The 12,496-nt window shown below is 45.2% G+C and overlaps 1 protein-coding gene across 2 annotated transcripts in view; it reads right to left on the reverse strand.

The window, feature by feature from the left end:
* LOC142583412 (alpha-mannosidase 2C1-like) overlaps positions 1–11,803 on the reverse strand; it is a 255,564-nt gene extending 243,761 nt beyond the window's left edge. The window contains exons 1-2 of one of the 2 annotated variants that reach the window (XM_075693863.1): positions 10,965–11,803; positions 10,048–10,162 (exon numbers count right to left, since the gene is read on the reverse strand). In XM_075693863.1, the coding sequence (XP_075549978.1) occupies positions 10,048–10,162; positions 10,965–11,219 (370 nt within the window). In that variant the 5' untranslated portion in view covers positions 11,220–11,803. The remainder of the gene's footprint in view (positions 1–10,047; positions 10,163–10,964) is intronic. The other variant, XM_075693862.1, reaches the window with a different exon arrangement.
* Between the last annotated feature and the right edge of the window lie 693 nt (positions 11,804–12,496).

A 12,496-nucleotide genomic window follows, 5' to 3' on the forward strand; every position in this document is an offset into this window, starting at 1 on the left:
GCAGGAGTGCAAGTTGTGTAGCTCAAGTAAAGACTGCTGCATTGTTCCAGAGTCGGGTAAGCTGTCTGCCAGTCAAGGCAAGGAGCGATGATTTAATAGAAAATTGCTCAGACTGTGCAGGTAAGACATTGATCCGGGCCGATGAGGTGTGTAGCAGTCAGTATGAAGCCTAAGAAGATGGCTTGAAAGTTAGTTCAAGGAAGAAGCACCATAGAAAAAAGTGTTGTAAAGACTGGAATGCGGTGGAGAGTATGAAGCAGCCTAAGGAAGTGAGAAGTATCCAACAGTATTAGCAGAGCACAAGGAAAAGAAAGGTGTGGTCGTCATTTTCAACGTGTTCATTTCAAGTGCATCTGAACCACCGGACAAAAACAGATACAACAGCATGTTCTACATGAATGCAGACAAAAGGCACGGGGCAACTATGTTCCCTGTTGTTCCATCATTCTTTTCGGGGTGCAGCATGCATTACGAAGGAGAGCAAGGTGGCAGGACGAGACGAGGTGGTAGGGAGATGTGATGCTGTCGAATGAGATCTTGATGAAAGCACGTTGCCAGGACGCAAATTGGCTGGAGGCTGTAACATCCAGAAAGAGCTGATAGAAGCTCAGGCCATTTGTTGTTCCTGGATTGCTAGAATAACTTTCAGGGCGTGACCATCTCGAGGATGAGTCCATTGTAAGATAATCGAACGATAGAGATAAGGAAAGGTTCATAAAAAAGAAATGCTTTGTTTTGTTTGTCTATTTTTGCGCATTTGTGAAGTTTTGCAATTTGAGACTACATTTCCTTTCAGAAAGTGTGTTATGAGCTTTGTTTAGGCTTTAGTTTGAGAAGCTCGGATGTTTAAAAGATGTGTTTAGAGAAAAGCTTAAGTTTCGCAAAGTGATCATTACTCAGTAGTTAGGCTTTCTTCTTTTGTGAGTGAGTATAAACGTCAAGGTCATTTGTTAAGGGCCTACAGTAATGCATGTGTGTATTAGTTAACCTTTATTAGAAGTATTTTCAAAGTTTTTATTTTAAGGCCACGTTGGTTTTCAGTGAGTGCACAGTTTGCACTGAAAAGGTTAGGTACCATTCCATTAGCGCACATTTTTTGGGGGATGGAAGGAAACAATGTTAGTGACTGGATCGCTCGTGTGCGTTCAAGGCGGCAGTGTTCCGAGTTTTCTATCAAGTGTGCGCAGAAGCAGTTAATAGCAGATGCTTTTTTTTAGAGCGCAGCTCTTAAGCGCCCATTCATGCGTTGAGTGGCGGTCGCGTAACCGAGCAACCGAGCAGAGTGAAGGATGAAATAGCGAATGTGGAGCGCAGCGGAGGATGAAAAATGAAGACAGCGCAAGGAGGGAAGCAGAGGAGGAGGCTACAGTGAAAGAATGAGGCAGAAAGTAGAGCAGGAGGAGGGTGCGACGAAATAGCGAAGGGAAAAGTGTAGCTCCGCTCTGCGGCAACGATGGCTACAAGATGGCACCAGAGTAGCATGTGTTGTCTGTGTACTGATGGCATGCAGCGAGTGCACCGAACGATACTATAGTGTATGAAAACAAAGCGCTACATTAGCGGAGGTCTCTTTGCAGCGGCTGCTGTGAAACGTGCCCATGCGTCTATCACAATCTCCCAATTAGTGAGGCAGTCGCACCACACTTTGCTGCATTTGCAACTTGCCGCACGAGACAGAATATTCGTGCCAGCCAATACATAACGAAAACACGCATAGAGCTGTGCTCACATTTCGTATTAGGGAGTATCATAGTCATCAGTGCATTTCTTTTTAAGGTTCTTCATCATCATCATCAGCCTGGTTAAGCCCGCTGCAGGGCAAAGGCCTCTCCCATAATTCTCCAACAACCCCGGTCATGTACTAATAGTGGCCATGTCGTCCCTGCAAACTTCTTAATCTCATTCACCCACCTAACTTTCTGCCGTCCCCTGCTACGCTTCCCTTCCCTTGGAATACAGTCCGTTACCCATAATGACCATTGGTTATCTTCCCTCCTCATTACATGTCCGGCCCATGGCCCCCATTTCTTTTTCTTGATTTCAACTAAGATGTCATTTGCCCGAGTTTGTTCCCTCACCTAATCTGCTCTTTTCTTATCGCTTAACGTTACACCTATCATTCTACTTTCCATAGCTCGTTGCGTCGTCCTCAATTTGAGTAGAACCCTTTTCGTAAGCCTCCAGGTTTCTGCCCCGTAGGCGAGTACTGGTAAGACACAGTTATTATACAATTTTCTCTTGATGGATAATGGCAACCTGCTGTTCATGATCTGAGAATGCCTGCCAAACGTACCCCAGCGCATTCTTATTCTTCTGATTATTTCCGTCTCATGATCCAGATCCGCCGTCACTACCTGCCCTAAGTAGATGTATTCCCTTACCACTTCCAGTGTCTTGCTACCTACTGTAAATTGCTGTTCTCTTCCGAGACTGTTAACCATTACTTTAGTTTTCTGCAGATTAATTTTTAGACCCACTCTTCTGCTTTGCCTCTCCAGGTCAGTAAGCATGCATTGCAATTGGTCCCCTGAGTTACTAAGCAAGGCAATATCATCAGCGAATCGCAAGTTACTGAGGTATTCTCCATTAACTTTTATCCCCAATTCTTCCCAGTCCAGGTCTCTGAATACCTCCTGTAAACATGCTGTGAATAGCATTGGAGATATCGTATCTCCCTGTCTGACGCCTTTCTTTATTGGGATTTTGTTGCTTTCTTTATGGAGGACTACGGTGGCTGCGGAGCCGCTATAGATATCTTTCAGTATCTTTACATACGGCTCGTCTACACCCTGATTCCGCAATGCCTCCATGACTGCTGAGGTTTCGACTGAATCAAACGCTTTCTCGTAATCAATGAAAGATATATATAAAGGTTGGTTATATTCCGCACATTTTTCTATCACCTGATTGATAGTGTGGATATGGTCTATTGCTGAGGAGCCTTTACGGAATCCTGCCTGGTCCTTTGGTTGACCGAAGTCTAAGGTGTTCCTGATTCTATTTGCAATTACTTTAATAAATACTTTGTAGGCAATGGACAGTAAGCTGATCGGTCTATAATTTTTCAAGTCTTTGGAGTCCCCTTTCTTATGGATTAGGATTATGTTAGCGTTATTCCAAGATTCCAGTACGCTCGAAGTCATGAGGCATTGCGTATACAGGGTGGCCAGTTTCTCTAGAACAATCTGCCCAACATCCTTCAACAAATCTGCTGTTACCTGATCCTCCCCAGCTGCCTTCCCCCTTTGCATAGTTCCCCAAGGTTTTCTTTACTTCTTCCGGCGTTACCTGTGGGATTTCGAATTCCTCTAGACTATTCTCTCTTCCATTATCATCGTGGGTGCCACTGGTACTGTATAAATCTCTATAGAACTCCTCAGCCACTTGAACTATCTCATCCATATTAGTAATGATATTGCCGGCTTTGTCTCTTAACGCATACATGTGATTCTTGCCAATTCCTAGTTTCTTCTTCACTGCTTTTAGGCTTCCTCCATTCCTGAGAGCATGTTCAATTCTATCCGTATTATACTTCCTTATGTCAGCTGTCTTACGCTTGTTGATTAACTTCGAAAGTTTGCCAGTTCTATTCTAGCTGTAGGGTTAGACGCTTTCATACATTGGCGTTTTTTTATCAGATCTTTCGTCTCCTGCGATAGCTTACTGGTATCCTGTCCAACGGAGTTACCACCGATTTCTATTGCACACTCCTTAATGATGCCCACAAGATTGTCGTTCATTGTTTCAACACTAAGGTCCTCTTCCCGATTTAAAGCCGAATACCTGTTCTGTAGCTTCATCTGGAATTCCTCTATTTTCCCTCTTATCGCTAACTCATTGATCGGCTTCTTATGTACCAGTTTCTTCCGTTCCCTCCTCAGGTCTGGGCTAATTCGAGTTCTTACCATCCTATGGTCACTGCAGCACACCTTGCTGAGCACGTCCACATCTTGTATGATGCCAGGGTTAGCGCAGAGTATGAAGTCTATTTCATTTCTAGTCTCGCCGTTCGGGCTCCTCCACGTCCACTTTCGGCTATCCCGCTTGCGGAAGAAGGTATTCATTATCTGTATATTATTCTGTTCCGCAAACTCTACTAATAACTCTCCTCTGCCATTCCTAGTGCCTATGCCATATTCCCCCACTGCCTTGCCTCCAGTCTGCTTCTTGCCTAACTTGGCATTGAAGTCGCCCATCAGAATAGTATATTTTGTTTTCACTCTACCCATTGCCGATTCCACGTCTTCATAAGGTTCTTGTGAGTGCATAAGTTACAGAAGTTAAGTTTTGTTATTCTTTTAAGGCGTGTCCTGCAAATAAAAAGAGGAAAGAAAACATATGTGTGAGATGCAAGTATCCATTGAGCTGTGACCACAACGCTAGCACAATTTTGACTGCGTATCCATAGAGTTGAATTAGAGGCTGTTCAGTGGCACCAGTATGTGCAATAAGCAGTAGACTGTGATAAGAGTACAAACAGGCTGTTCGTGAAGTTAGGCTGCATAAGTTATGTTGAGGCATTGGTTCTTTAAAGCATTAGTCTTTTGTGTTCGCGGAACGCGAAAGACAGGTTTCGTTGAACTCAAAGGAACATGATTGCTCGCTTTGGTGGCACAAAATTCTTGGGTCAATGTTTTCAGTTCCCAATAGAGTGGCTTGTATTAAAATTTTAGCATGAAGCCTGGTGAGTTAAGAATTGATTCCAGGCATTTGCATGCTGTGTGGTATTCTGTTGCCAGGATCGAATCTTCTGTGCTGGTTGTTGTGAGATGGTTGGAAGCCTTCAGAGTTTCCAGTTGTTGCAGAGAGCCAAGCCATCTTGATCACCAGCCATTCTTGTCCAGCTCAGTGATTGTCTGCGCTGGCCAGTCGAGATTTTCCAGACCATGGAGGAGCTGTTACAATCAGCCTGTGGGGGCAGCGAACTTCGAGCCACATCTGCTTTCCTGCAAGGAATCACTGTAGCTTTGTGAAGCTAATAGTACGTCCCACCACTCAGACCAGCGTCGACACCATGGTGAGAGATGTTCGACAAGGATACGTGGTTGATGGATGCTACTTAGCAGGCGATCTCGACGCTGGGACCAAGAAACTCTAGGGAAATTACATTCTATGCCGCTTCCTTACGACCATTGCTAGCCGCCCAAGCCAACCATTAGACAAATAAGCTATTAGCTGCGCCACTCCATGAGCCAAAACATGTTAACTGAGACAAGCGTAAACCCTCCTGTGAACCAGCGTCTCTTACTTTCTCTGGGGCAGTGAACCGTTTGCATATGAGGCTACTTCTGCCATCGTGTTCAGTGAACAAAGATGCCGGAGTGAGTGTGCGCACTGTCGCCCTCAAAGCGAGGCCTTCGGCAACTTCGGATGCTCCAAATGGAAGAAGGTGTGCCCGCAGGTTTCTCTGGCCTAGGGATTAGGGAGGATAGGGGGAACTTAAGCGGACTTTTTTTGTTCCTCTGGTGTGCTCTACCAGAACGATACAGTAGCTCTGACATGTAGCTTCTGCGTGTTATGATGCACTGGGCTCCGTGCTCCTGCCTGTACGAGTATGACCTTTCTCTGTAAATAAGCATGTCTCGACTATATAAGAAAACCCCAGTTCCGTTTCTCTGTTCTCTTGAGCTTATACTGATCAAGAAAGAAGCAACCCTTGTCAAGAAGGCTCAGACAATGGCTTGGGCCCTCATAGCCTCTGTGTGATGCCCCGGTAACGTAGGCCAGCCACCTGTTTCAAGACGCACCGGTGGCTTAGGCTAGAGAGCAACCTTCGGCGTGATGCCAGATTCAAAGACCATGATCCCCGAATCCTACAGCACACAGTGTACTGTTGTGTGCCATATTACAAGTCACAGTCTGGAAAAACTGCCTGCGTGTCATTTCACCAATTCCTGTTGATGAGGAACAATGTGCAAAGGGGCAAAAGAACATTTCCTGGGAAAATCTTGTCATCAATGAGAGGCCTCCCTCTACTGTAGTTGCCGCAAGCATTCTTTTGAGCTACTATGTAAGTGAGTACAAAATCAGAAAAGTGGTTCCCGGTGTGGTGTCAACAGTATCTGAGGAATACCCATCCTACCTTTCAAGCCCTGTAAGGAAACTACAATAAGATCCAAAAGCTCGAGATTCTGCTCCTTCAAGCAAGCCAGCAAAACAAAAGGCAGAGCCAGAAAGCCACAAGCATGCTGTTTTGGAGCCATCAGAAGCAGAAGCCGAGCAGAAAACCAGTAATGAAAACAAACAGCAAGTTTTTTACACAGTGAGCCAGCTGGCATGTGTCACTGGTTGCAAGGCTTCGGTCACAGGTAGCATACCGTCACTCCACAAGCTGGAAAGCCCAGCAGCAGCAGCAGCTAGAAGCAAAGAGAAAAGTGGCCAGCTTTTACCATAGCCACAAGCACTACTCTTCAATAATAAAAGTTGCCACAGACGCTGCAAAAGGAGAGAAGAAAGCCGTACTTCTGCTTCACCAAATAGAAACCTATCGAAAGTGCTAATATTACCCTGAAGAAGCTGTCAGTGTGTGTGTCATGTGGCGCTTTCTTTCACCCAAAGGCTATGGTCATGCCCGAGTGGAGCTGCTGACACTGCCACATAAGTGCACACTGCAGTGACACGTCGGCCCTAGCTTAATGTTTTCAGGAATGAGCAGTGCAATGAAAGAAAGGCTGATTCACGAGGCTTCTCTTCTCAGCTACAAGCAGCACATGGCTTCAATAATAAGCGATGAGGCTGCAATAAAGCCAAAGTACATATACAATCATGACGCAGTATTTGGCGCTGGATGCAAGCCTGAAAATGTCGTGCCGTGCAGCACAAATGAAACCCTTGCTAACAGAGTCCTATGTTTTGAGCATCAAGGAGTAACCGCCTTGTACAAGATCCCATGTTCCTACAATTTCACGAAACAGCTCAGTAAGAAAGACTTGTTTGCATGGGGGAAGGATGTCATCGCTGTGGTTGAGGAATGCGGCTTTGTAATCTTTCGCATTGCTGCTGATAACTACTCTGTAAACACAACTATGTTCAAGCTCATGGGAAATAGCTCTTTCTCAACAGCAGTGAAACATCCTCCCAATGATGAACGAGTAATTTCTTTTTAAGCTTTGATTTTTGCCATGTTCTAAAATTCGTGTGCTATAAATTTCTGGAATGCGAGCTCACAGATGGCACAGGCATCATCAGTGGCACATTCCTGCAGAAGCTCTATTAGCACCAGAAGAGAATGACTGTGAAACTGGCTATGAACCTCACAAGAAAGCACACATATTTGTCCAACCTGCATGCAGTGGAGGTGTTCTCACCTGAGTCATCAGGGCTATGGAACATCTCCAAAACGTCTCCAGACACAGCATTTACAATCAACTTCATTGAAAGTGATAGAGATCGTCTGACAGTCACAATACTACATGCAATGGAAATGACAGCAAAATTCTCATCTTAAGGGAAGAGGACGGCCGGCAACTGCAGCTGGAAAATGAATTTTGAAGCTATGTAAAGCAAACCCACGATTCTTTCTATTCTTCTGTTGCCGCTCAAGTTGGAAACCTGACCAATGAGACATACACAGAGCTGCTTTTCACCACAAGGTCTGCAGTGCAGACAGTCAAATTTCTTCGAAGAAGAGGCATCAACTATGTGTTCACCAAAAAATTCAACCGTGATCCTATGGAGGCACTGTTCAGACAACTAAGGGCAATATGCGGAGGAAACGACACACTGAATGCAAAAGCCGTCACAGCATATTTGACCTACATTGTGAAAAAAAAAAGGCCTGTCATCAAAAGAGACGGACATTCACAGCGAAGACGTCAAAGAAGCAGCCGCAGCTGTTCCTCAAGATGTGATTGAAGAACTAGAAGTACTGCGAAAATATCCTCAAAATCTACCGACCTCTGTTGTTTATTCAGGCTTGGTGTATGTTGGGGGCTGTATTGCCAAGCTCATCAGTGATATTGGGCATGACGCTTGTGCCATGCTAGTGACAAAAAACAAGATGAGCAGTTCTTTGTACAACCTTTTAAGTCAACAACAAACACATGTGCTTCATTACCCAACGCCGGAGTTTCTAGCGATGCTGGAGACAATTGTAACATTCTTGACATCGCAGTCAAACATCTACGAACAAAAATCCTGGAATCCTTGCAGTTCATTATTGAGCCATATTTTGAATATTCATCGCTCCTCAGCTGTCCAGTAGGTGTGGACAGGAGTCACACCAAAGTGTCAACTCGTATCGTCTTTGGAAAGTTCCTCCGAATTCTTCTTGTGAACTACAAAAAAAAATTAACAGACCACAACAACAAGCCTTCTGGCTTTTTCACAAGCCAATACAGAAGCATTTCAGGCTATGAGCGACATCCCCTTAACTAGTAACAAGTAATTTCCCCTGTGCTGTCCTTGACGTCCTTGTTTGTTGACCTTCTTATGATTAATAAAAATCAGGCCCTCTGGTTAACCACCTTTCATCTCATTCACCCTGTCGAACTGTAAGCTTCACAACAGTGTTCTGCCAGCAGCATTCCTTCTTTAGTTCTTTATGTGCAATATATTGTTACAGTCTAATCCAGCAGTACGAATAGGTTGAAGGGATTGTAATACCGTCTTAATAGAAAAGTGCAATTTGTATTTATATTGAAGTAGGGCTATGGCTGGAACGCGAGTTAGAAATAAATGTTTCCTAGCCCTTTCTCTTTAACTGAAATGGCTTCCTTCACTTATAATACCAGTCAGTCAAAAATAATGCAGCCATGCACCGTTAATGCTAAGTATCATCGTTTCTGCACACTAACTTGGGTTCTCTGCACTTCCTGTGCTAATTTTCTGAACTTGCAAAAAAAGAAAGAAATACAGGTCGCTTAAGACACGGTTATGTTTAAGCCATGCTCTCCCAAACTACCTGAGTGGTCGGGTCAGCAGCTGCTCCCGTCGAGCAGAAAGGGCTGTCTCGCCGTGCCCCCAGGAGAGTGTGATGGCAGGCAGGGACAGCTCCACAAGAAAGAGTGAGTGCACACTCCAGCCACACATGAAGATGCTGTTCCATTTTTGCTGCAACTTGAAAGAACTGACAGGGTCCCCCTCACCCATCTTTTGCGAGTAGTACATATAAGCAGCCTCATTTTTTAATATTTTGACTTTCACTACCATCCCGCACCACATACTTCAATTTTGCCATTGTGGGTTGGAGGAGAAGGAAAGAAATTTCATGGCCGCGCATTTCTGTAGAGAGGCAGTGGCAGTTATTCTCTGACGAATGCAAGTCGCACTGCCGAAATGCTCCCTCTAGGGACACGAAATAGAGAAACAGAAGTTGGAACGGGGGGGGGGGGGGGGTGAACGAGTACAGCTCGGCGATGAAACGAGCCACCATGTGCAACGCAACTGCGATGCAGCAAGTGTAAGGCGTGAGCTGAACGACCAATCCTGTCGACTACCAGCATGCACTCATGATGTAACTTGCAGTGTCTCGAGTGAATTGCAATAATAGTCGCTACTGCACCCTTCTTGCTGGCCATTGTTCAAGCGTCAGTCATCACAGGTGCAGCCAGCAAAATTCTCCTCCTCCTTTATTTCTGCCAACTATCCCAAATAATCGCTTTTTCTAGAGTAAGACGTGAGTGAGCTGATGCCTATGAGTAGGTGTGGTCTTTTTTTGTGTGGCAGCCTTTGCTTGGCCCAAAGGTTTCCCTGGGTAGGGGAGGGGGCGCATACCCATAGTGGCAGTGGGACACTGGCCCCGCAGCCCCCACGTAGCTGTCGCCTATGGTCTAAACTGATTCAATGTTTCTCTTTCATATCACCGCCTACTTGTGTTGAGTTTGCCTCCGAATTGCAGGCAAAAATACTTTTCCATATAGGGGCAAATCTAATGTGTTGACTATGTTTTTGTGTAGGTGCTCTGAATCAACAGATATTGAATAATGGATAGAGCTAGGGTCAAAGATAGAGTCTGCTATCTTAACTTAATTTAAAATTTGCTTGACTTAGCAGTTGTCAGCCAGTGAGCCCCAGCAAAGTGGTTTCTGGCTTGACAGGGGACATTACCTGACAGCCCTTGAAGAGGCTTCCCATCTGTTGTGAAAAGTAGCGCTTCACTCTCGGAGTCCCATCGTAGGTGGACTTCTCTGCCACACCACTTGTTTGGGATGTCAATCACAATCTGTTCAAACAAAGCAACAAAAATGCCACGATCATGGTTGCTTCAGAGAATCACAATAATGATGGAATGTTGCACGAAAAACAGCCTCCGTTCTGCATCACTAGCAGCTACAAATCACTTTCATTTTTGATCAAAGCAAGACTGTGGTATTCTATTTCGTTTTTTCTTCCAAGTGTATAATCGTCACCTACAAGTGTCAGCATACTGCCGCCCAGAGGAAGCATCTACTTAATAAACATCTGGACAAACAGCTGTGTCACATGATAATCTACACTAACCAAGGAAATTATACTTTTTTTTTTGCTACTTCCAGGCTTACACTCACTCGCTTTAGAATAAAAACAGGAACAGCGCAGCACAGAACGAGCCAGTAAACAGGACAGCGCTCTCTCCTATTTACTCGCTCGTCCTGTGTTGCGCTGTTCCTGTTTTTATTCGAAAGATGAACCAACCAGCCCCGCTGAACACACTCAATTGCTTTCTCTCCAAAGGGACTTCCCTGTTTACATCGCTAACATTGTGTATGATAGTATGACGGTATAGTTTACTTACCTTACATACTTCTAAGTTTCAATTGATGTGGGCTAGCCCAAGGGTTTGCGTGGATATAGTTATTCAATATAGTTTGTTCAACAGTTTCGCCATGTTCTTTATTTCTGTACTACTTCCAATTTTATGGTAATTAATGCAAATTATGTACTCAAAGAAAAAGTTTCACTACTAGCACACGTCTCCTCGTAAGGCAGAATTTGCACACTGGTCGCATGTAGTCAAACAGAAAATGCAATGAAAACATTAGTACCTTAAACCAACAGGTTGTCCACGTCGGTCCAAACTGAGCTCCTACACAGGTCTTGACGTAGTCGGGTCGCTTAGAAGCTTCAAGAAAGGACACGCGATCAGGAGTCGACCACACGGCCAGACTGGTCAAATCTCTAACCTCCGGGTAGATCCTCCCGTAAAGATTGACATCCGTGAAATATACCGGGCTGACGAACTTCTCCGCCCTCTCAAGTGTGCATCGCTTGTTTTTGAACAGCGAAGCCATGGCCTTCATCGAAAAATGAAGCGGCGAGTTATTGAAATTGCAGAAGCACTACCGCCAGCAGATCCAAATGACGCGGCGATGCGCATCGGGAGAGTGCACTAATATTTTGGACGGCACGAACCAAAATTTACCACTTTATCACCACGATGCGCGAGATCTTGCGAGCCATGGCACCAAGCTGCCAGCGCAAGCTGTTATGACAAGTGCAACTGTTTGTAGGCAGCGCAGTTTTCAATATCAACAAATATGCGAGGTGATCAAAACCATCAAAACAAGCCGCAGAGACGAGTGCCGGCAGCCGCCAGATTTTTCTTTGGTTGCTACCAAGGTTGCCAGGTCTTTTGGATAAACATTGCCAAAAAATTAAGGCGCCAAAAAAGTCGCCAACCATGTCAAAAGCTTTAATTCGTAGCCAGAAAAGTAGCCGTGGTGCAACAAAGCAACAATAGCCAATTTTTGACGCGAAAATAACGAAGAATAAAGCGAAAAAGACCTGTAGTTTTCTGCTTCACTGATGTCAAACAAGAATAACAAAACAAAACAAATGTTACGACACATTATTGTGTCCTAATCGCGGTGTAAGAACCGTAAGGACCGGTGCTCCGACATAGAGTTTCATACAATGGGCCTCTTCGATTTTCGGAGTTCTGGCAGCCCGCTGGCAGCCAGATGGCAGCCAGCTAGTTCCGGTTCTGACAGGAAGTCACATGGGCTGGGCTCCCAAGACCATGTGTACGTCTATTTGTCGTACAAAAATGCATCACGTGACCTGATCCTAGGTGCCTAGGGACAGCATCGTTTAGGGATTTTTGAGAAGGCGCGATGCTGGCGCCGAGCCATAGGTGTTCTGTGGCCGAGCCGTGCCGAGCGACGCCGTGGCGTGTTCGTCTTCGGCGTGATCGTTCTCTGGACCATGCGTTGTACAACATTGCACATGTGATTATGCTTGCGTCGCTTGTGTCTTGGTTGTAGATTCTGCGTTACTTGGCGGAAAATCGTGAGTAGTTGCGGTGCGGCAGTGCGGCTTTGGCCTCGGTGAGCTCTGGCAGTACAGAATCTGCGGGCAGAGTTCTGACTGGTGAGGTTTAAACCTGCTGGATGGATGGATGGATGGCGGCTATACCCTTTGTAACGGGCGGCGGCTGGCGCCACCTAGCCTTTTGCTCCCCCTCCTATTTTATTATTATTTTTTTTCCTTTCTTTATATCCTCTTTTCCTTAACCTAGTTTTCCCTCCCCTCCTCCCCCCAAAATAACTATCTAAAACAGTAGAGGAAACATTATCTC

This window comes from Dermacentor variabilis, chromosome 5 (genome assembly GCF_050947875.1).
Source record: "Dermacentor variabilis isolate Ectoservices chromosome 5, ASM5094787v1, whole genome shotgun sequence".
NCBI lineage: Eukaryota > Metazoa > Arthropoda > Arachnida > Ixodida > Ixodidae > Dermacentor > Dermacentor variabilis.